A 24,752-nucleotide genomic window follows, 5' to 3' on the forward strand; every position below is an offset into this window, starting at 1 on the left:
GGTGGCAAAAATGGTCTGATTTAGCTGGGTTCTTTAGAAGCTTGCATTTGGCAGGTCAGTTTCTCCATAGTGAGATTGTCCCATATCCTTCTGCTGCAAGATTTAACGTTAGATTGGGATTGATCTTTCTAGTGTAAAAGCTGTTTCCAGTATTGTAGCTTTCAAAATGTGAGAAATGTTTCATGCAATGCTTCTGATTGCTCCTCCACGAAGATGCTCAGTAATTATACATTGGGATACCTTTAAAGAAATTGTCCTGGGATGGGATTTAAATTCTAAATCCCTGTATCCAGATATCACAAGCACATGAAAATGACCATTACTTAGGCACTGAAGGTTTCATGTTCAACACTGTTTGTGAGATCTCAATTTTTGTATGTTTTTCCATTGTAGTATGGGTCAGATGCCACCTGGTTAGGCAATTATATGCCAAAGGTACATGTTTGCTGGTGCCAACAGATTTCATAGGGCCACTATAAAGCTTTCATGCAGATGGATTTTTTCCTGTTGCATGACCAATGTCAATCCCCATGTACTCAGGAGGTCTCTATCGTGAAGGCTAACACAACCAGTTATCCAGAACCAGTAAATGAGTAAGATATTAAAATATTGTTTTTATTGACAAAAGATTGGACCTGTAACAATCCATTTTAACTCACATGTAGTTTAATCACTAGTTGTTCAAGAGCAAGGCAGTGACCTAAATTAATTGTATTTACAAAGTAGAAGACACTTTTCCAAGGAAGAAATTAGCCTCTTTATCTTTACACTGAACCTCAGGATGGGTAAATAAATGATATCTCTTCTTACATAGTGTGCTAGTTTATAAGGATCACTGGTTTGGTAATATTTTAAAGGACCATGGGCAGAAAGAAGATAATATTTGTTGGAATTGTTTTACATCCAGACTTTCCATTTATGCTCAACTACAGTCAGAAGTCTGGACAATATAGCAAAGTTGATAACTTTCCTAATAGAGGATTAAAATTCAAACTCATAAGCCAACCATGGTGCCATTTGTATGTAGGGATGGGTGTGCATGTGCCTGCTAGTTCTGAATCTGTTCATTCATTTATAAACCGGGGGAGAATCTAAAACAGAGAGAAGAGTCATTTTCATGGCAGTTCTGCCAAACCAAGGCAGATTATATGTTTTCTGTCTTGGATATAACTTTGTTTCAAGCTTTTCCTTCCCAGCGATTAGGAATGGAAATATGTTCATTAATAAAAGTAAAGCTACTAATCTGCTGAAAGGCAGCATTTGATGCAAAGATGAAGGTACTTACTTGGTAGACAGAAATCTCTTCTGATGTATCTGTGGAAGGTCAGGCTTCCAACACATGTGAGACTCTAGGTCATCTGTTCCTAATTGAAATAATAATAATAATAATAATAACAACAACAATAAATATTTCCATGGTTGTGGTTATGTATTCCTATAGAACGCTCTCCCCTCACATCATATGGGATGTGTCCACATAGAAAGTTTGATTTGGTTAATTTCACATGGCTGTATTTAAATTTCAGTATCAGGGTATGTCTGTAAAAACAGTCATGGAAGCAATATAGCAAAATATCACATTATACTGGCATTTCCCCCTATATAATTGATCTTCAACAAGCTATCTTCAACCTTTCCAGATTCAAGGCCTGCTGTGGTGCAAGCAAATGACGTCAATGTCACATGACAAGGAAGAGGAGCAGCCAGAGTTATAACCTCCCAGTGTCAAGGCCAGGGCTAAGAGTAGCAGACCAAAAGGCATCCAAGCATCAGGAGTTGTTATGTAGTGAAGAAGACGCCAAGGGTCAGAGACTTGGAAGGAATCCTCGCTGTCACAGTGTGTGGCCTCACCTTGCCATCCTGCTGCTCTTCTCAGCATGCATGCAAAGAGAGGCAGGCGGCATGGTACCCTTGCTCTCTATGCTGCAGGTCTTTCTGAACGGCAGCAAAAAAGGCAGCTCCATAGGGTTCATGACCTAGCAAGAGAGGCTTCATGACCCACCTGACAGTCCTGATCCAGGGCTGATATAAACCCGTTTCTTATAGTGGTCGTATTGGTTTTGAAATGTGGTATGTTGGAGCCCACTGATGTAGATAGCCTTGTGAGGGAGCCTGTCTGAGAGAAGTAGATGCAAGAACTTAATTATTTAAGTTTGCAGTTTATAGATAACAAGTGGGGACCAACAAGAAACTTGTGGGGGGAGGCATTTGTTTCTTCCCCTCCTGCTTCTTTGCCTCTCACTCTTTCTCCATCCTGGCACCCTTTTTCTTCCTTTGCTGTCACTTTCTGCTCCCCTACCCCAGCTCTCTCTTTGTGCCACCCTACTCCAGTTCTTTTTCTCTCTCTTTCTGCCTCCCCTACCCAAGTACTCCCCGTCGCCGGTTGGGGATGGAGGCAGGCACTCCATGCCCAGCCAGGCCAGCAGGGGACAGAGGCAGGCGCGAAAGGTAGGTGTGTTATCTGTGCGTGTGCAGAGAACACTTTTTTATTTGGGGGGAATCTAAACCCCCATTTATTTTTATTTTTTAGTTTTCAGATTTTTCTGCAAACTTGGGGAGGAACCCCAAGTTTGAAGAAACATCTGTTTGGGTAAGTGTGCCCCTTATCTGTGGATTTAAGTATCCGCGGATAGGGGACACAGTTGGAAATTAGATATATAGATACAGAGTATAATCCCTGGAGGGATTCATCACAAAATGGAATGCAACAGAATCAATTGGTTTCACAATGGTTTAGCTAACTTTTGGAGTCATTTTTAAGACAAATCAGTTGGAGAGGCCCCCTTGGAGAAGCTCCTTAATAAAAAGGCTTGCTTGCTTCATCCCTGTAGTTGTTTCTCTGTTGGCACTCATGCCTTGGACTTTGTAGAAGATCACCTCCAGATCAACTGTTGGAAGAGGGACAGTTCCATTGGTGCAGTCTTTCTGGTAAAATATTTTAGGAAGAACTTCTCTGTAACTGTAAAACAGCCACACAAAGATAATGGGGACTTGTCCTCCTGTAAGGCTAGGGTACACCTGGAATAATTTTCATCACAGCTGTGCCTTTGACTCATTAAAATAGATAGTAAGAAGCTTGGAAGCATTAAGGCATACTTCTGCTTGGTCTACCATATAACCATTGGAGTACAACTTGCTTGTCTTGACTGCAAAGAATATTTTGTCTACAGTGGTGCATCTTAAGGAAATAATTCTTTGTCTTCCTGCTGCTGGCTAGCTTATATAATGTTTTCTCTTTTCTGAGCAAAAACTGGCAAACACAGTGAGTTGTGAGCTGGTTAAGGGTGTACAGCTCTATGCTCAAAAGAGGCAGAATATGGCAGTTTTTAATTTAAAAACCTTGTTTATTTCCATAGGTGAAAGGCCAAAGTGAAGTGGTGGCGTAGATATGGAAATGAGATTTTTATTTCCTTAGTCTTGCTGCTGTTGAACTATGTGCTTCCTGATGCAGTTGTAGAAATGACTTTTTCTTCCTCTTCAACTACAGCTTTTGTTTCATTCCTCTCCTTCATGCCCTAGATGTTGCCCTGTTATTTAGACAAATAGAAAAAGAAGTGAAACGCTAACCATTCTGTGGAGTAGGAACAACCTGATGGTAGTGACGGATGATCTGTACTCTTTTGGGTGTGGACTTGATAGGTTTGGCGAAAGTGGAAAATACCAACTTGTTGTTTAGGCAAAACTAAGTTAACCAGAAAGAGAGATTTGTCATGATAGATGTCGAACTAGAGACATTGCTGGTCAGAAGATACAGTTTAATGAAAACCTTTCACTGGTTTTGTTAGTGTTGTGCCTAGAGAGGAGTAAACCTCCACCTCGCTGTCCTCAGAATCAACCTATTTGCAGATAAATCAGTGAATATTTTTTATCATGAACTTGATTGTGAGTGCTCGGAGGGATCAGAACATCCAGGCACTGCTGATAATGTCACCCGGAATGCCATGGAGTTCTAGGTGCCCGTCTCCTCACTTCAGCATATCTGACCTGCTGGTCGAGAGTGTGATATGGTGACTGCTGCAGGCAACTGAGAGTAGGATAAATTCTTGCTTCCCCCTTCCCTCCCCCTTTGCCTTCCCTCCCAATCCCTTCCTCAGGTTACTCGGACGTGTGGAGAAGTACACTTCTCCAAAAAGTACAAGGTGCCCAGGATGCATTCCGGGAACTCTGAATCACTGCCACACGGTGCATTCTGGGAAGTGTAATTTGCAGCATGTGTTAGAAACCATGAATGCTCTGCTTCTGCACTGAGGTAGAAGAAGGAAGGAGGGAGGGAGCAAGATTTCCCCCTCCCCTCATCTGACTCTTGGCCACCACCACATCATTTCCCATCAGGAGGACAGATAAGTTGGTTGCGTGGGGTAGAAATGAGAGAAGGGATAATGCTCTGGCTTGGCTTTACCGTCCAAGCTGAAGAAGACTTCAGCAGCTGTGAGGCTTACCTTATTTTGAAGGGGGGCTTTCTAAGTTGCTGTTCCTACTTTGAGCCAAAAGTGTAGGGGCTTCAGACACCATCCTAGTCTCTTGCTAACTTCTTATTCCAGGCATGATGAACCAATTAAACTGAAGCCTATATATGAGTAAGCCCCTTCCCCCCAAATCCCATATAAGCCTCCTACAGTAGTTCCAACCATCAAACAAGCGCAACAACTAAAGGCTTTGGATCTATTTGATCACTTTAAAAATCTAGGGAATTGGATAAAAGGTCAGATTTTGTGGGATGATAAGGAAATGCTTTGGCATTGGATACAGGAAACCTAAATTTGTATCCCTACTCCGCTGTGACACTCAACGGGGTGGTTTTGGGACTGTTTCACATTGTCATAGGGGGTTACCATACTTGTATTCCCAGCGATGTATTAAGAGTTTGAAAACGTTATAAAAAATACTGTTCACACTTTGTTTGGCCCCTTTAGCTGTGAAGACGTCTTCCAACCATTTATAAGCCGTGGTATCCAAAAACCCTTTTAAAGCGATGTTTTTTTATAACATTTTCAAACTCTTAATACATCGCTGGGAATACAAAGTGCGGTAACCCCCATTGTGAAACTAAAAGACTGTTCTGTGCTCATTTTGGAGGAAAGGAATGATCCATTGTTTACAAGTAAGAAACACTTCCCTTTGTGTAACATTTAATGTTCAGATATAGGGTTGGATCCAGCGGTCTGACAGTGGAAGACACTGACAGTCATGGATCTTTCCTCTTTCCTTCCTGCCCCCAGGAGGCATTTCCAGCCCCTGGAGAGTTGATTTCTAAGATTGTTAGAACCTGTGTAGAATGATAGGCACGTGAGTTGGGAGGCTGCAGTGGGGAGTAGGAAGAGGGTGAAATGGCTCCCTCCTGCCTCTTCTGTGAGCCTATTTCCACTGATGCAAGAGGAAGAAGAGAGTGATTCTGCCTGCCCCCTCCCCTCTGCAGCTTCCCAGCCCACAGGGCTCTTATTCCACAGTGGGGTTTCAGCCCAAGGAATAAACTTTCTTAGGGGTGGAAATGCCTGCTGTGGGGAGGGGAAAGCAGTGAAGATATAGAGTCCTTGAGCTGGATGCAGCACAAAATTCTGATGAAGGGCGATTGGTTAACCACTTAGGGGCTGAGTGTTAGATGACATTTCAGATTGAGATGCTACTATGCTTCTTGATCAGAGCTGCTAGAAACTTGGTACAGTTTTTCAGGTGTAATTGATGTTCTTGACATACAAATTTAAGTATCAGTTACTGACATCATAGTATGGTAGGTTGCTCTGTTTATTTTTTTTTTAAAAAAGGAGGAGGAGACGGTTGAAGCTTTGCTGTCTCTCTGGAGAGCTGGTATGTGAAAGTCATGGTTATCCTGAGCTGGAGACCAGACTAACAGATTAAACATTAGAGTGTGCTTTTGCATGCTCCCCACTAGACTTCTGCTAAAAAAAACAAAACAAACTTGCTATTGAGTACATCTTTGGAGTTATGTTATGCTAGCTTAGTTTTAAAATCTTTTGTATATGTGCTGATTTCTCAACCAGTCTTTTTTAAAGTGGGCAGTTGCATAAATGTAATGGATGGCAGAACGAAGGGCCTTCCTGGCCACCCTCCTCCCCCAGTTGCACATCGATCTAAGTGGCTTCATTGGCATCCCACACGTCTGAATAGGGGATTGCTACAGTCCCAAGTGTAAAAGTCTGCTCTCTTTAGATTGCCCTGATGATGATGGTATTGGCCCTTCGCTGATGGAAGGAGCTGTGTGGTGGGTTGGCTTCTTTTTCTGCTGCCCTGAATCTGGTGCAATTTCATCTGTATCTTTGTGTTTTGTGCAGAGCGCAGCTGCAGCTCCAAGTCCGGTACTTGGAAACATTCCTCCAAATGATGGAATGCCAGGGGGACCCATTCCTCCAGGTTTCTTTCAGGTAAGAGTTGAATCTCTTGACTTTGTTGTCTGCTGCATGGGTATGCATGTGAATGAATTCTTAAACAGCTCACCAAGGGATCATAGTCTTGAAGACACTTTTAAAATAAAACAGCCAGAAGTATCCAATTAGTTGTAAACAGTTGTAGTATTCTGCTGGGTATTTGTTTGATCCCATGTCTGGAATACAAGAGTTACTATTTCTGCTGCGATTATTATTGTTACTACTGCTGTTGTTGCTGTTACTACTATTATCATAAAAAGTTTTCCTAATGTCCTCTAGAAAAAGATAAGTATTAGCCAAGACAGACTTGTATATAATTCAAAATGCTCAAGATTTGGGCTCTTCTTTTCCCCTTTTGGTTAACCACTTAATTTTTTCCAACTGCCATCACTGAAATCTTTTAACAAAAGCAGTTTAAGCTTAGCCACAAGCAGACGCACATCTTGCCTGAGCCAAAACTGCGGCATATTGGCAATGAGGAAGACACATACACAGAAGTGTGGATCTTTCTTTTTGCTGATTTCCCCCTGTACTTCTCATGAACGTTTGTCATAAGCCTTGGAGGATTCCTGGTAATAGAACTGTAAGCAAAATCGAATGTAAAGAAAACTCCAGTTGACCCCAGGTGCTGGGAAGTGTGTTTGGTCTTGCTTAAACGCCTGTCTTGGCTTCTGTGTGTGTGGGGTGAAACCCCCAACTCTGCTCTAGTATGTGCTTGGAAGAATGCTATTAATGTCCATGTTCTAAAGAACTTGCAACTATATGCAGATGTGTGATGCTTCCATATAACCTTATTCCAGAATTCCTACCTTCCACTGTGTGTAATGTAAAGCTACTTTTAAAAAAAGCTGTGGATTTAGAAATTGTAACATTTGAGAAACAGTTTGGTTCGCCTCTTCCCATTTTCTTTTTCATAATCTGGCACACATCAGAATGTTTCTTTGGACTTGCCTGTGTGATCGTGAGAGACAGAGTCCCTCCTTTGAAACTTGGGAAACCAAACAGCCCAGCAAGCGGTTGTTGGATATAAATGGTAGTTGGTGGGGACAAGGGGCTATTAAACTATAGGTTAGTTGTCATGGGGAGTGCTAGGTTGTTGGGAGTCATGGCAACTGTTTTTACAAAATTATTTCACAGTATGAACTCACTCTCATAAGTAATAACTTGCACTTACTTTAGTTTGTCTATTTAAGTTTTTGGGATGTATGAAACAAGAGATAGCTTGGCTTGGCCAACTTTATGCAGCCTGCATTCTTCAAACTACTTATTCTGTGGAAGTCTCGTTATCTGGCAGGAATAGTGCTTTGAAAACGAAGAATCTTTTTCTAGGCCATGTGTGCGCTTGGAAACAAGAAACTATTGATTTGAGGTAGTAAAAACAGGCTAAGTGAGCATTTTTGATATTGAGAAAAATAAATGGATGGTGATATGAGATTGTAACATCTGCCAGCAAACCAAGTTTTGTATGCCTTGGGTACAACATATGTGTTGCCAGGATATTAATTTAGTTCTGTTTTGACAGGGAGTAGTTCCATTTGCCAGTGTTCTTTGAGATGTATTTTTTAATAGGCATGGGTTCCAAACTTTGAACACTTCAGAATCTTTAACAAATCTAAGTAAAGTTCCTGAAGTTAAATAATCAGTTTAAACAGAAAGTATGTTAAACCTTTTGGCTGTAGCACAAGCCAGTTAGCACAGGGACTCCCAACAGATTTCAGTCCAAATAGCATCACACACGCATCTACTTTCACCCAATATGTCATCCCTGTGGTCTTCCAAAACCTCTTTCTCTGTCAACTGAGAGGCAAAGAGGTCTGGCGTTATGCCACTGCAGCCTACTATGGTCTGCCCATAAGGGGCAATCTTCTGCACTTGGGTGCAGTAGACATGCTTGCTTGGATTTGCATTGGAGTGTGTCACCTCAAATACTCCGCAGACTAGGGAAATTCTTTATAAGAGGAGCTTCTCGCCATCGGAGAAGATACCGTCATGGTTGGCTAATAAATCTGTTGTACCCTACATGAGCAATAGTGCACTGCATTGACACAGTGGGGAGCCCTTAGCCCATAAATGCTGTGAAAATAAGGAACTTAAAAATCTTTTTAGAAGTTCTCCAAAGTTGGGGTAACTGTCGGTTGTCACAAGTGATGCCAGGGGCACTGACTGGTAGGTGCCTAGGACACTTGTGCCCAGTGTGTGCTCTGCACCCCCAGATTGCAGTGGGCACTAGCAAATTGCTTTTTTTCTCCATGGCAAAATATTGCATTTTATTAAGAATTATTTGGGGGACTCTATGTTAATACATTTCTACAAGTAGTCAAAATGGTAACATATTTCTGTAGCATTTCTGCTGCTTGTTTTATCACTCTACATTCAATGGTTATCATAATTCCCAAGGAGAAATGGCAATCAATGGGGGATGAGCTGAGTACTTAGAAAATATTCCATAAATGACTATGAGAGCCAGAGTGGTATAGTGATTAAGAACGGAGGACTCTAATCTGGAGAACTGGGTTTGATTCCCCACTCCTCCACATGACCTACGGGCTCTAATCTGCTGAACCAGGTTTGTTTCCCCACTCCTCCACATGAAGCCTGCTGGGTGACCTTGGGCTAGTCACTGTTCTCACCAAACTCAGTCTCCCCTACCTCACAAGGTGTCTGACGTGGGGAGGGGAAGGGAAGGCATTTGTAAGCCGCTTTGAGACTCCTAAAAGGTAGAGAAAAGCAATGTATAAAAACCAACTCTTCTTCTTCTACAATATTCAAATGACTCGGATCCTTCCTGCTTGTCAAAGACCCTTTCTTCATAGGAGGCTAACATGTGCACCCCAAAAACCCAGTCCTGTATATCAGCTGTTAGGGTGCTAGGATAATGTTACATCCCTACAAAAGCAGTAGCATCTTGAAGCATCTGTTTGGTTTCTCTTTAACTGAGGAATAACCATTTACATTTGTTGTTCAATGAAATGATCACACGGACAGGTCTGTGAATAACGGGGGATGTACTATGGAGGAGTATCCTATTTGGTCGTACAAAGATAGAATACAGCAATTCTTCTCCACCTTAGAGAACACTTCACCATGTCTCAACAGTCACAAGACAATACTCTTAGCTCTGATCTTGGAAGAGAGATTGCAGGTAGTGTTTGATTTGCAACTGGGGAGTTAGACTTTGTGACCAGAATAAACTATCAACAATTGTTACAATTTCTTTATGCTGATTGCAAAATGTGATGGTACTGAAAGGTTAATTGGGTAGCAGTACATGTGCAACGGAGTCAAGAAAGTGACCCTGGACAGTTAGTAATGGAGAAAGTTCTGTAGATGATAGACTTTATGGCCCCTTCCCTGGAAATGCCAGGTGACCCTCCTGCATTCAGAACTCAATGTGCATGGTGCTTCACAAAGGAGCATAAGCCAAAAGGCAGGTCACTTCCCCCAAGGAGCTTACTGTCTACATTATTTTTGTTTTATTTTACTTCATTTAACCCCTACCTTTCTCACCAATCGGAAGGGGGACACACAAAGCATTTTACATCATTCTCTTCTTTCTCCTCAGAAGCCAGAATGAGGATAAAATGAAGAAGACGAAAGATGACAGGGGCTGTACATAAACAGTTACATGAACTTGGGTTTAATTGCAGTAGGGAAGAGGATCAAAGATGAAAACAATCATGGAAGACAGTCATGGGAGGATTTGAAGGAAGATAGACTGGTGATGTCACATCATGGAATTTTAGGCATAAAGGACAGTAGGAGAGAGTAGGTAGAGTCATTGAAGGCATCAGCAAACATTTGCATTGCTCGGGGTGGTAGAGTAGGAAAGATGACAGTCAGGAGAAAGGATATATCCAGACAAAGGTAGAGAGGGACAAGCACAATAAACATTTTAGACACTCCCTTTCACACTTTTATGGTTACTTTGAGAACTACTAGGAAGAAATGATGATGGCTGAAATCTCAATATTCTCTATTTACCAGTTTGATGGATGTCAGCCTACTTGATTACATCCCCTACAGCATTCGATAATCCTGCAGAAAAGAGGACCTCAAACTTTCTCAGTTTGTCAATGTGGTCCTTTCCAGGATCTCTTTTTTTTAAACAAAAACTTTTGTTCTCTTATAGTAACTAAGGAAGGCAAGACTGATTGCTCATCTGGCAGTGCCTGCTTTTGTCTTGGGGCCTGGGTCATGCAGGTCTCCGGACAAGTGACTGAGAACACAGCTATATTGGTCTGTGGTTCTCTTTGCAGTCGCTGAGGGTGAAACCACAAGGAAGTGAAAAACATTACGAAAAGTCCAGAGCTGTTCCATTGGCTTCCTGCATTATCAATCAAAATACCAGCAAGCTAGGGACACAGAAGCATAGAATGCAGGGGAAGTGAATTTGCTGGCTTTTCACCTTCTTGTCCAGAGTCCCAAAACGGCAAACGGGGAGTGGCAGTGTAGCTTCTGGGGGGCCAAAGACAAAGCACCCTAAGATGGTCTTCCACTTGGTGGTAGTGGTGGTATCTCCTCCTCCCCTGCCAAAGGGGAAGAGCAAGTCGGTGGTTTGGTGGTGAGTTATGGTTGGCATTTGTTCACCTGGCCTCTCCTCTCTTTTTTTTCTTCCATAAGGAGAAGGTAGGTGTGTGAGGAATCTATCCTCCATGAATTGTTTTACCATCTTGGCTAGTGGCCATCAGTACAACCTGCAGCAGTGAATTCCACATGTTGGTTAAATTTTGTCCACCTTGATTCTGATGCCCACTGGGGGCTCCCAAGCTCTTCACTTTCCCCAGTTCATGCCTTCATCTCCCTGATCCGTCACATAAGTCAGTTATAGGGTTACCAACCTCCAGGTGATGGCTGGAGATATCCTGCTATTTCAACTGATCTCCAGCCGATAGAGATCAGTTCACCTGGAGAAAATTGCCGCTTTGACAGTTGGACTCTATGGCATTGAAGTCCCTCTCCTCCCCCAAACTCCGCCCTCCTTAGGCTCCGCCCCAAAAACCTCCCACCGGTGGCGAAGAGGGACCTGGCAACCCTAGTCAGTTAGCAGTTATGTTTCCTAAATATCCTCATTTCATGTGAACAAATGCTGTCTTTTGTATTATGTATGGGTTGAGATGAAGGGGAGAGGGAAGGGAATTCAGACTAAGAGATTCCTTGTGTTGTGCAGGGCAATCCTAGACATATTTGCTCACCAGTAAGACCCACTGACCTCAATGGTGCTTACTCTCTAGTAAGTGTGCTCAGGATTGCTGCCTGAATCACACTGTAATGTTCTGTAATCCTATAAGCTGTGATAGACTCTTTCTGCGTACATTTGTCTGTATGCTGTGTGTATAGTAATTGCCAGACACATTTGGTAGTTATGCATTTTCCTACTGAATTTTGAACTCTGTGAGTAGCATTTTGAGAATCTCCCTGATGAAATGGAAAGTTGAACATAAATCAATGTCTGTTGCTGTGTTAGCTATGCATCAGCAGTTAGTGAGGGATGCACCATAACAAAGCACTAGCAAGTTTGTGTTCCTACACTGCCCCCTAATGCATTGAGACCTGTGAAGCCAAATGATTATTGTGATCTCGACTGGTTTTCATTTGTTTTTGTTGTTGTTTTTAAACTATGCTCCTTGCATTTTTTCCTAGCTAACAAGCTGCATATGTATCTAGTTTCCAATCCTGTGGTTAAGCAAATACTAAATTGTGAGGAAAGACTGTGGGCGGAATCACACAAGAGGTGGCCGTCACTTCCGTGCAGGAAATTGTATATACACAGATCTGCAAGCCAGTGCATTCGATGAGTGCACAAATGCTGATTGCAACATGGTACCTGCCTCAAACTTGCCACATGTTGTATATGCAGCAAAGTGGACATTTATAAGTATGTCATACCTGATGATCTTGGCACAGTTTCTTACATAAGAGTGATATTTACGTTGGAAATCTTGCTTGAAACGTTCCTTTTGGCTGTAGATACAAGTTTATGTGTCTTAATGTTTCCAAAGCCTTGATTTTATAAATTGTTTCTTGCATGTAGTGTTATGGTGATGACTGATTGTGGCTTATTAAGGATACAATATGAAAAGAATAATTTGTTTTGGAGCTGTAAGATTTTGTCCTTACACACACAGAGAGACTGTATCGCACTGGTCGCGCTGTAATAAAACATAAAATGCCAGCGCTAGCTATTTAACTAACATCTGGCAATTCGTTGTACTACCTTCGGGGAGGTGGGATGAAGGACTGGAGAGTACAGCCGGAGGAGGGAAGAGGGGAGAACATGAGAAAGGAAACACCAGCCTGCTTTTAAGAATGAAGACATACTGCTGTGGTGGCATGTTAGATGTTTGTTTCCAGTCTTCTCCGTATAAACCTCAGTTGCTCACAACTTGTTAATGGAGCATTACACAAGTGAACTAAAACCAACTCAGAATTGGGTTGGAAAAAACAGTGACATAAAAGTGCTCCCCCAAAAAAACCCAGAAAAAAAGTGGTGAAAACCAAAGCGACCCCTACAGGTAACGAAACACATGCAGGAAATAAAAAAATACAAAGAAGTTCAGGGGCAGAACCAATGAAAACGATGTGTGTTGACAGGGCCAGTGCTGCTTGACAGGCAGATCTTTCTGTACCCATGTGACTCTGTTTTCTCTCTTAGCAGAGTGGCCCCATATTAATCTGCAGTTACCAGTGCTGGTTTAGGGAAAAGACATTTTCCAAATGCTAGTATATTTTTTCTAAATTTACCATCCAGAACAATTTATTTCCATTTAGTCTTTGGGGACTTTCAGACCTTGCTGTATTGTCACACATTGATCATTTCTCAGATGTTAGGTGGCTGCTGCAGCCCTGCAATGAACTTCCAAAAGCATGCAGCAAGATTGCAGAGAACGTTCTTGCAGGCCTGTTGGCTTATGCAAAACTGCTTATAATACTGGGAATGGAGTGCTGGGAGCAGGGTCAGTCCCTGTATTGGTATGAGAAGTACTGCCTGGTCTATAGATGCATGTTCCTGGCAGGTACTACATGGCTCTCTGGGCAAATGAGATGAACCAAGGGGAAATTACAGCTGCGTGGATGTTAACACAAAATGGTATATCTTAATGTAAAATGCTAATGAGCCCAGACTTACACTGGTTGCTGCTGGTGATTAATGTTGAATTAGAGCTCAACCAGAGACATGCACAGGAGCTGCTAGGGACATTGTAGTTTGGGGAACTAGCCCTTTGGCATAAGAGTACAAATTCCTCTTTGAAATCGCTGTGACTTGAACACCAGCTTCTGTGCTGATTGGGTTTTGAAATTCTGCGTTCTGAGTCCTTCGTTGTTCAAGGGATATTTTGAATGGGTTGTCAGTGGATGCAAACTCAAAAGGAAAAGGCATGGAGCCATTTCTGTTTCTCTAAATGAACTACAGGAGCCCCGAGGCTCAGAGTGGTAAGCTGCAGTACTGCAGTCCAAGTTCTGCTCACGACCTGAGTTCGATCCCAACTGAAGTTGGTTTCAGGTAGCCAGCTCAAGGTCAACTCAGCCTTCCATCCTCCTGAGGTCGGTAAAATGAGTACCCAGCTTGCTGGGGGTAAAGGGAAGATGACTGGGGAAGGCACTGGCAAACTGCCCCATAAACAAAGTCTGCCTAGAAAATGTCGGGATGTCCCGTCACCCCATGGGTCAGGAATGACCCGGTGCTTGCACAGGGGACCTTTACTTTTACCTTTAAATGAACTACAGAGTTACATAGTTAGCAACCCCTGAGTGAACCCAGCTAGCTGACATGAAATACCTACCATGTTGAAAAGATCTAATCATAAACCAGTCTAGTATAGATTAGTGTATCAGAAACAACATAGTGTTCCCCTAGTTCCTGACATTTTTGAGCAAATCAGATACTTCAGTTGTTCCTGAGGCCTTTATGACGCAACAAAAAAGTTCAATTTATCATTATGTAAGCTGGCAATTGTTTTTTGTCACTGATGTTAGAAAAGTTATTGTTAAATTAATGTAACTGAATTTAATATATTTGGATTGCAAGAAATACTCTCCATATGTATTTATATGGTTATTAGAATATAAAAGATTAATTTTAAATTTTGCATTTTAAACTTAGTTGACTTTTTAAAAAGTAGAAAGGACTTACATTGCAGAACATTCAAATTTCTGTTTCATAAACTGCAGAAATATTTTTCTCTTCAACCCAATCCTTGCTTACAAGAAAAATGTGAATGTATAACCCTCTCTATTGTCACACTGCAGTATTCATGTTGTTTGGGGTTAGCTCTGACTTTTGCAGTCAGCCCTCAGGTGTGGTCTCAAGTTCTGTACTAGCAGCAAATCTGGGATTTGCACGTGTTACTTCCATCAAATAATGTGCTAGCACAGTTTTTTTTCCCATGCAAAAATCTGGCTTGGATCTCTGTTTGTCAATATTACCTGTTGCTTGTATAGCTGTACGTTTGTTTTTAAATCAAACTGTTTAAGCATAATAATTGTAAAAGGAAAATGCTTAGAAGTGCAGCAGATTTAGAAGTATTTAAAAAGTATCATATACAGTCATTAACTTTACAACAGCTCTTTACTGTATTTATTGCTCTGATTATAGTTATGTGTTTATGGTGTATGTTTTACTGAAACTGTGTGTATAAGTTATATCGTTATGCTGAATGGGAGACTTGTCTAAGGAGGACTGTTCTTCCTCAGTTGTCTGTCTCAGTGATTATTATTTGTTAATTTGTGCAACTACTAAGATTTCTTGCTAATGCTTAGAGTATACTGCTTTAAAGAAGAATTTATTGGACAGTGTGTCAGATAACCTCGCATAGACTTTGTGTGTTTGTATATTTGATATATCTTAAGATATTATACTGGGGCAGAGCCAGTATACATTCCCCTTGATCTTTGGGCCACTTGTGGAAGAAAACTGAGCAAAACCATCAGCAGTTACTTTAGAGAAACAGGAAAGGTATTATATATAAATTCAAACTATTCTCTAGACAAGATTATTTCCAATCTGCCACTTAACATTTTAGAAGGTAAGAGTATGAAGTAGGAGAACTTGCTGACATATTCATTCAAAGATAACAAGGACGTCATGCTGAGGCCCCTTGTTTCATAGCTTTAGTCCTGTGTGATTTTTGAAAGTTTGTCATTAAATTAGAGTTTGTCTGCTAGCTCTGAAAGACCTTTTCAGCAAGGCTGTACAGACCCAGTTTTGCATCACCTGGAGTCTTAAAGGGAGCAGTTCTAGGCAAAATAACTGAGCTGCCCTTAGGAATCTTCAGCAGGGCAGTAGGGGGCTGAAAAATTACTTCCATTGGAACAAGGAGAAAAAAGTCACAAATCCCTAATGAGAAAAAATAATGATTCAGTCTTGTTGTGAAGAGTTTACCTGTTGGAAAATCTCATATAACAACAAATCTGGCTATTCCCCCAAGCTTTTTGTTTGTTTTTAGTGAACTAACCATTGGAATTGAATCATTGTTCAATAGAATTCAGTCAGTCCAACTCCATGACCTAAAATTAAGTCTTTCTTATTCTCTTGTGGACGTGGCAGCTAACCTTGAACATTAATTCAAACAAAAGTTGTGTGTCTGTGTGCCGTCAAGTCACAGTTGACTTACAGTGATCCTGTAGGGTTTTCAAGGCAAGAGTTGTTGGGAGGTGGTTTGCCATTGCCTGTCTCCGTGTCACAACCCCGGTAGTTCTTGGAAAGGGGCCCCATCCAAATTCTAAACAGGGCCAACCCTGCTTAGCTTCTGAGATCTGACCTCATTCTGAGATCTAGCCTGATCTGGTCAGATCTCAGAAGCTGCGGCTACCTGACATACACAAAGAAACTTTGTAATTAAACATTTGAGTCCTTAAGAATTCAATTCCTGTAAATAACTAACAGCCCTGACCTGGATGGCCCAGGCTAGCCTGATCTCATTAGATCTCAGAAGTTAAGCAGGGTCAGCCCTGGTTAGTATTTGGATGGGAGACCACCAAGGAATACCAGGGTTGCTGTGCAGAAGAAGGCACTGGCAAACCACCTCTGTCAGTCTCTTGCCATGAAAATCCCAATAGGGGTTGCCAGAAGTCAGCTGCGACTTGATGGCACTTCACACACACAAATAACTAACAACCTGTCTGTAATCCTCCACTGGGCCCCTTGGACTGTGGTCAGCATATTGGGCTCTCCCCATTCTTTTGTCTGTTGTGCACCTGTTACACAAGTTGCCTAACAACTAACGTACGATATGCTGAATCCTACACATTTCTTATGTTTTCTGCTTATTTCTGCTCTTCATATCCTAAACCTGAGAAGCAAGACATGACAGAAGTTTCCTGTCATTAGGACTGTAAAATGTGCTTGCATTCCTGAGTGTTGGCGCGTGTGGTTTGAGAGTGAAAAGTTGAACATTAATCCTTTGGAAAGCCAGGCAGGGCCTGATGCCTTTTAATATGCATCTCACCTACTGCTAATGTTGTCATGATTAACTGTGGAGTTCTTAAGTAGGGGGGAGACGATGCTATCTACTGCTACAGAAAATGCCTCTTGGATCTTGGCTGTGTTTGCTGCTCAATGACAGAAGTCTCTTCAGTACAGCCCTGTGCTCTTTTATGAAGGATTCTAGAATTCCTCTAATAAAGAATTTATTGGTGATATAATTTTCCCTGTTAGCATCTTAAAATTATATCATTTTTTAAAAGAGAGAGGGGAAGTGTTCTGCAATTTCAGACAGTTTTAATCATAGCAAATTACTTTTCCCCCCTCTGGCTGGTATGTGTAACAAATGAAAATGTGGAATGCATTCCTCTCACTAAGTATATGTTGCTGATACCTCCTTGGGTCCAATACATTACCTGTTGGGGAGTTTTTTTATGCTGCATTTTATTGTTCTCTCAGTCTTCCCCAGTAATGCTTGAAATTTTTATGAAAACCCCACCATTGCCTCTAAAACGTGCTCTGCTTTGGTAAAATTGCATCTGAAACGCATACATTTTGCCACAGGCGTGATTGTGACCTGTGTGTCTTCTTTTTTGTGTCCCCCCAATGGTGAATATTTTTCAATAGCTTTGAGAGGCTGAACTGCATGACAGAAGATAAACTTTAATTTAGTTAAGTGACAATAACAAATAATAGGCAGGTCTGTGGTTTTTGTTAAGAGCAATTTTATATATATATATATTCCCTCTAATTAAGGTTGCTGAAATCAGCCATGCTGAAAGAAAAAGTCTAGGAACAGATATTGGTAAGCAAATGATATATGACCTAATAACACTGTTAGTAGTTTTAAAACCAAATGTAGTTGAAAACAATCCCGTTGGTGGCCATGCCAATAGTGGAACATGGTTTACATATTAGCACTAGTGGCACTAGACATATTCATTGCTAGATCCTTCTCAAATTCCTATTGCAGAATTATCTCTTGAGAAAAATATATTGCTATTGTTGCCTTCCTTGGCTTTTTGACTATTGCAGGACTACATACAAGATGCAGGATAGGACTGGAATCCAGATTATTTAACTGGAAATTTTGTTTGGTTTTGCTATGATTACAAACAAACATTTGGAAACTAACACTCTGGAATACAAACATATTAACATTATGGCAGTTAGCTTTTATAGCTTACTTATCCTTGTCCAGAGTTCAAATCACTGTTCTCATATTTGGCAAAGGAGTCAAATAACTTAAATAGGATATGATGGTAGCATTCCATTTTGCTTATAGGTCAGGATTAGTGTAGTCACTCAGGTTCTTGCTCTTAGGTTCATACAGCAGAGATGGCTGTGCTCAAAACAACAGCCATGTATTAAGGAGATACAAGGATGGGAGTAACTGGTTTTAGAATGAGGGTGTTCATGCAGTCTAGTACTAACTAAGCAGGGACTCTACCATATCAGATTAAACCCATACAAATATTAGGGGGAGAATAGGGTTGCCAGCCTCCAGATGGTTGCTGGAGATCTCCTGGGATTACAACTGGTCTCCAGATAACAGAGCTCAGTTCATCTGGAGAAAATGGCTGGTTTGGAAGGTGAATATTATGGCATTATACCTCCTCTCCCTAAGCCTTACCCTCCTCAGGCTCCACCCTCAAAATCTCTAGGTATTTCCCAGCCCAGAGCTGGCAACCCTAGGGGAGAAGTAAAGCGTTCCATTGTAAACGTACCCAATAAAAACACCACAAAAGTAGGGTATAGTTGCCTTGGTTGCTGACCTTATTAGTTACGTAGACACTATGAAATGCTCACCAAGATCTGTGACTGTTGCTTTTGCACAAGTAGTGCATCTGGGCTTCACACCTTGAAACAATCTAATTGAGTTTGACAACACATCTGGAAAAAAAATCAATTTTTTTGCATAAATCAGCTTATTTGTAAACTGGTTACTAAAAGTAAAAAAAGTAGTAAGATAGGTCAATATAATCTCCATAATGTTTGAAACTGAAGTTTTAAATTATATTCCTCTTGCTGTTTTAAGTTTAGAATTTCTCTTCTTGATTTTTCAGAATCACCCCTAAAGCATGTTTTTTAAAAACCCAAACAAAAATACAATTAATAAAAACCATCACAACAATAAAACCTTAATGTAAATAAGCAGAAGATAATAAAATCAGTAAACATATTCAACTCCAGAACAACCTACACAGAAGAAAAGGGCCCTTTACTAGTTTCTCCAAATTTCAAAAAATGCTTTGGGTTGGCGAAATCTCATCCATATCTTGTCTGTCTTTGGTTGGTAAATTGCTTGAGCATAATTTTTCTTTCTGTGTTTGGATTTTTCACCCTCTATTGTTGTTTGGTTGTTTCTTAGCAGTCTGGGTTCTCTGCTTACTATTCAACAAATTGTTTTACTTTCCTTAACTACTGTTTAACAGAACAACCATCTTCTTTCTCCTGCCTTTACTGCTACCACCACCATCAATACTTCTGGTCATTCTCTTTCTCCCTTATGGTGATATTGGATTACATTGTTCTGTTTTTCTTCCAGTTTCCCTGTTATTTTTCTTGCTGTACTTATTTATTTATTTGTTTAAAACATTTATTAGTCACCTTTCTGCCTTACGGAAGTCAAGATGGTGTACAATGTAAATAAAGCAACAATTATATACATAAAAAATAACCCCTAAAAGGCCCCAATTTAAAATCTCAATTTGGACTGCCAACAAATAAAAACTAAAGTAGTCAAATGCAGTGTTAAATAAAACTGTCTTCAGCTGGAGTGGGTGAGGCACACCTCCCTGGGCGGGGGTTGTTCCATAATCATGGGACTGCCACTGAAAAGGCCCTCTCTCATGAACCCAGCAGATGAGCTTCTTTGGTGCGACAGTCAGGAGGACCTCTCCCTGTAATTTAATTCCCAAGCAGGAATGTATGGAAGAAGATTGTCCTTCAGACACCCTGGGCCCAAGCCATGTAGGGCTTTAAAGGACACAGCCAGCACCTTGTATTGGGACTTGGGAGTAGATCAGTAGCCAGTGTAATTGCTGTAATACCTAGGTCGCATGGTCCTGGTAGCTGGTCCCAACCAGCAGTCTAGTCACCGCATTCTGCACTAGCTGCAACTTCTGAACATGCTTCAAGGGTACTTACAGTGTTTCCATTCATGTTTCTTTTTCTGTTGAATGGACTATTCTAACCCGCAGCTGTTCTCCATGGTCTCAGGCAGAGAAAAATCCTTCCCAACTCAAGCTGCCTGAGATCTTTTAACATGAGGTGCCTCAGATTGAACCTGGGACCTTCCATATTCAAAGCAGGCCCTCTGCTGCTGAACCATACCACCTCCAGCATATGTCTACCTGTGAGCAATAGCCATGCATTCCCCTCATTCTGTCAGGGTTTCTGAAGGTTCTGTTGGGCCCTTTAGTTTTTATTCTGTATTTTCAGTTTCTCTTATTCAGTCACACACATACATGAACCTTTATTGGCATAATAACCATACTGGCAGATGCATTTATACAGGGTCCTTAAAAGAAAAAGAAAAAATGTTCCATCGTAAAATGACAGTTAAAATCAGTATATAACTAACATTTTAAAAAGATCTCATATTTCAAGCTAAAAAACACATTAATATGGACCCATTAATAACAAATGCACTACCACATTTCTATGGTCATCATTCTTGTCCTAAACCATCATTCTCATATTCTCTCTCTCTCCCTCTCCCTCTCCCCCCTCTCTCCCCCTCTCTCCCCCCCTCCCTCCCTCCCTCCCTCCCTCCCTCCCTCCCTCTCTCTCTCTCTCTCTCTCTCTCTCTCTCTCTCTCTCTCTCTGTCTGTCTGTCTGTCTGTCTGTCTGTCTGTCTGTCTCTGTCTTTATGACAATTGCAAGAAATTCAGTTACATGCTCGGTAACTTCCGGGGATTTATCCATCAGTAACAATTTGATATTCTTGTCTGCTGAATTTTTTGGAACTTGGAGGTGAGGGTTAATTAATTGTAAACGCTGTTGAGAAAAAAATGGACAACGCAAGAGGATATGATGGACAGAGTCAGGTTCTTTAAGATGACAACTACAAAACCTTTTCTCGCATGGTACTTTCTTATATCTGCCACTGACCATAGCTGAAGGAAATATATTCAGACTGGCCAATATGAAGGCCCTACGCTGCTGGAGGAGAACTAAATTTGAAAAATACTGGGCCATGACTATCTGTGTGTAAGTGATGCCAAACGCACATGGTGAACAGGTCTTGTTTGCTCCAGCAATTATTATTTGTTGTTCAATATCCCAGATCCTCCTTTGAATCACCTGGAGGATGTGGGTTTCTCCAGAGTTGGCCATGGCCCTCTTATTCAGTCTTTCAGTATTAATTATCCTATCTTTGCTGTTGATATTCAGTTCTTTTCTATTTCTGATTTTTCATCATCTTCTCTTCTTTTGTTAATTTTTCATCTTTGTCATCTTGCTATTTTGGCTGCCCGCTCATTTGCTGAAGCTAAATCGAATGCAAAACTTTTTTTCCCCCTTTGGACTCTACTTTCTATTTTTTCTGCTGTGTCTGTCCCTCCTTGAACTGGAGATTTTGGTGGGATTTTTTATCCTTCTCTTTCTTCTCAGATATTAGCACTGCCAGTTTCAGTCTTCAAATATTGCACATATTCTATTTTGTCTTTCTGCTGTTTCTTCCTATATTTTGATTCTTTTTCTGACTTTACTTTGATTGCATTACTGTAATGCTACTTTAGTCAGTCTTCCTTGTGCCTCTTGCTTCTGTGTTGAATGCTGCTGCCATAGTCTTATTTCTGCAGGCAAATGATGATAGTTCCCCACTTTAGGTTGCTTTTCACTGATGATCTTTCCTTTTTCACATTCCCTCACAATTTATACTCAGATTTCTCTACTACCTCTTGGCCTTCACATTCTTCTGGTTCATTATTATTGTTAGTCCCTCCATTTCACATCTTCATGCTTTTTTCTTATTGTTCCCAGTTTTGGGGATTCCTTACCCATCAGTAGTAATTTGATTATCTTCCTCTTTAATAAGAAAAAATCTCAAGATGCATTTATCCAATTGTTCTTGTCCTTTTTCTTCCATCAGTGTATGTTTTTACATTTAGGGAGTTGTAGAAGTGATCAAGTTTTATTGTAAGACCTCTGGGCAGAGGCTTTCTTTATGTATTTTGTTTAATTTTTAAGCACGTCACAAATATTATTACAATAACTGCGCTAGTTAAACATCTGATCTAGTAAGATAAGCCTCCATAGGCAGGGGATTCGAAAGTGTTGGTGCAACCACCAAGAAGGCTTTGCTATTGGCTGCAGTTTGTTGCATCTCTGCTGCCATGGTATCTTCAACAGAACTTCTTCTGAAGATCTTCGATCAGCATGCATGCATGCATGCATGCATGCAGGAAGCTCAGGTTCTCAACTCTCGCTGCAGTCCAGCTGTTTCTTTTTAAAGTATTGACTCCTAGTTCATGAGATGCAACAAAAGACCTGGCCTTGGCTTCAAAACAACATGGGGAGGAATTCAGAGAGAGGAACAGAACATTCCTAGGACCCCTTACCTGCTGTAGCCCACTGCGTTACTTGCAGTGCTACCTGAGGAGTTAGCCCTCATGCTGAAGCACATGGGTAGAATGGAGGGCTTACAGTGGGAGGGGGAAATAAGCCAAAATCACCCTTGTTCCCCCTTTTTTTTGGTAGAAAATGAGGTTTGGATCCAAGCTGTTCCAAACTGGAGTTTGTTTTTAGAAGCTGCATAATAAAGGTTTCATAGTTTAGTGGTATTCTGAAGTTCTCTAATCCATGCAGTGCCACAACATTCTGTTCCAGCATCAGTAACTACGTATAAAATACCTCCTTTTTCAGAAATGAACTGTAAATTTGTTTTTTAAGCCCAAAGTCAGCAAAAAAAAACCTTGCTAACTATGTTGCAACAATGGTTTAAAAAACTGGGACACCCCTATGCCCTTGACATCTGATCATGTGGGATTGACAAGATTTACAAGTCTAGAAATAGGTAGCAGCGCCTTGGCGAGGGAAGCTACATTTCATTCTCATGTAGTGCTTTACTTTTTAATAAAGTTTAGTGAACATTAGGAGAACAATTAAGGCATGAAGTTGTTTCAAAGTAATTACTTCTGCCCTGTTATGATTGTTCAGCTTCTCAGCTGTGAACAAAAATCCAGTATTCCTATGACTGTGTTGTATCGCAGGAAACCCTCTGATTTTGCTTCTGAGAACTCATAATTTTCTGTTGGAAGTTTTTGCCCCATCCCATGCAGAGTAGTCTCTGAGATACACTAACAAGGCTGGCTTTAATCGCGGGCCCCTTTATTTTAAGCTTTTACGTGGTACGGTTTGTGAGTCCAGCAGGCACCCTGGGGCTACTATCCAATATTATTCCTAATGAATTGAGGGGGTCAAGGAAGAATTACTTTGTGTACAGGAACTTTCTTTACAGCTGTAAGCAGTCGGACCCCTCCTCCCACTAAGGGGTGCCATGAAGGCAGGGGGACAAAGACTGGCATAAGAGCAAGACACTGCTCCTCACAAAAATGGATCTCTCAGAGAGTTTAGGGATTCATCTTGTGTGTCAAGCCTGGGCAGGAAGGCAGTTGTATGCTGAACTTTTCCCATGGCCCTAAGATGTGTCTGGCTGGACAGTAGGGCCAGCTAATCCCCATTGTGTCACCCTAAGGTGATTTAATCAATGCTCCCATCCCAGCAATCAGTCAGTATTCAAGAGAATAGTCCAGGCATTCTCTTGGGTCCTGATGACTCATCAAACCTCTCCTATCTTTTTGTTCGAACCCCAGAAAAGCGATCAATTCTTTGTCTCTAGCTTTCCTGCCAGCTTACCTCATACTGGCTCAGGACCCATTTTGGAGTATAAATATTGGTCCTTTGGCCATTTATAGTGTGTTCATTCTGGATCTGTGCGCATACCCCCACTTGGCATGTGAGCTCTTTCCATTGCTCCTGGAAACACTGGTCATTTTCCTCCTCAGTGCTGCTTTCCCTGGACGTTCCTTCAAGACTGGTAACTATCACCCATCCCTGAAACCCTATCCAACTTCCTCCCTTTTCTTAGTCAGCTCTTTTATGCTTTGTGTGCATATGTTCATTGCTTAAAATATATTTCTTGTTTTACTATTTTTATTCTTTAATAAAACCAATTTTAATTTGCTCATTTGAAAGTTTTCACCCAGGACTATCCTGGTATACATAGGTTATAGATCTCAGTTACCCATGTCGCTCTCCGTCTCCAGCTAATTCCCCCAAACAAAGTGGAGACTGCCTACTTAGGGTAACACAACAGTCTACCCCAATCCCTGTGGAAAATTTGGAATTCATGCAGAATATTTTTTTATTTATCCAAGGTTTGAATCCTACCCAGTACAGTGGAGCAAATCTTTCTACGTGTTGGTTAAAATGTGTCTCAATCGCATCTTGGCCATTATATGATACTGTATTGTGGTGTATTATCCTCTCCCACTCTCCTCTTCATTCCTTGTGTACTTCTCTTGCCCTGATCTAGCATGTACAGCGTTAAATATAAAAATGAATTAAATTAGAGGTTTTCAATAGATGGACGGTACTGGTGCAGAAAGGAATCATTTTGCTGTGCCCAAAGTCACTGCTTTTAAAAATGTGCCTTTCTTTGCTGGAGTTGTATGTAGAGGACTGTGCAACAATAGGTTTGCGTCCGCCATCAGTGTTATTAAATGCATTTAGGAGCAATTGCATTTTCCCAGGGACAAAATAATTATGGCTTAAATGATAGGAATGTGCAACATCCCTGCAGATAGAGTTCAGTTGTGAAGAATATAATGCAGGCTGTGCAGAACAAACTTATTCACATTTCATTTTGTAATAATCTGAGTGAGGATAGACCCCGGGTGTAAGTTTCCAACAAAGGTTTTGGTTTGGTTTCCATAGATAAA

The 24,752-nt window shown here is 41.1% G+C and overlaps 2 protein-coding genes across 3 annotated transcripts in view; one reads left to right on the forward strand and one right to left on the reverse strand.

The window, feature by feature from the left end:
* SSBP3 (single stranded DNA binding protein 3) overlaps positions 1–24,752 on the forward strand; it is a 200,159-nt gene that overhangs the window by 136,103 nt on the left and 39,304 nt on the right. For both annotated transcript variants that reach the window (XM_056845567.1, XM_056845568.1), the window contains exon 5: positions 6,291–6,380. In XM_056845567.1, coding sequence (XP_056701545.1) covers positions 6,291–6,380 — 90 coding nt within the window. The remainder of the gene's footprint in view (positions 1–6,290; positions 6,381–24,752) is intronic.
* Positions 1–24,752, reverse strand: part of MRPL37 (mitochondrial ribosomal protein L37) — a 195,331-nt gene that overhangs the window by 116,643 nt on the left and 53,936 nt on the right. The gene's annotated exons all lie outside the window — the stretch shown is intronic.

Source organism: Euleptes europaea, chromosome 2 (genome assembly GCF_029931775.1).
Source record: "Euleptes europaea isolate rEulEur1 chromosome 2, rEulEur1.hap1, whole genome shotgun sequence".
Taxonomy (NCBI): Eukaryota; Metazoa; Chordata; class Lepidosauria; order Squamata; family Sphaerodactylidae; genus Euleptes; species Euleptes europaea.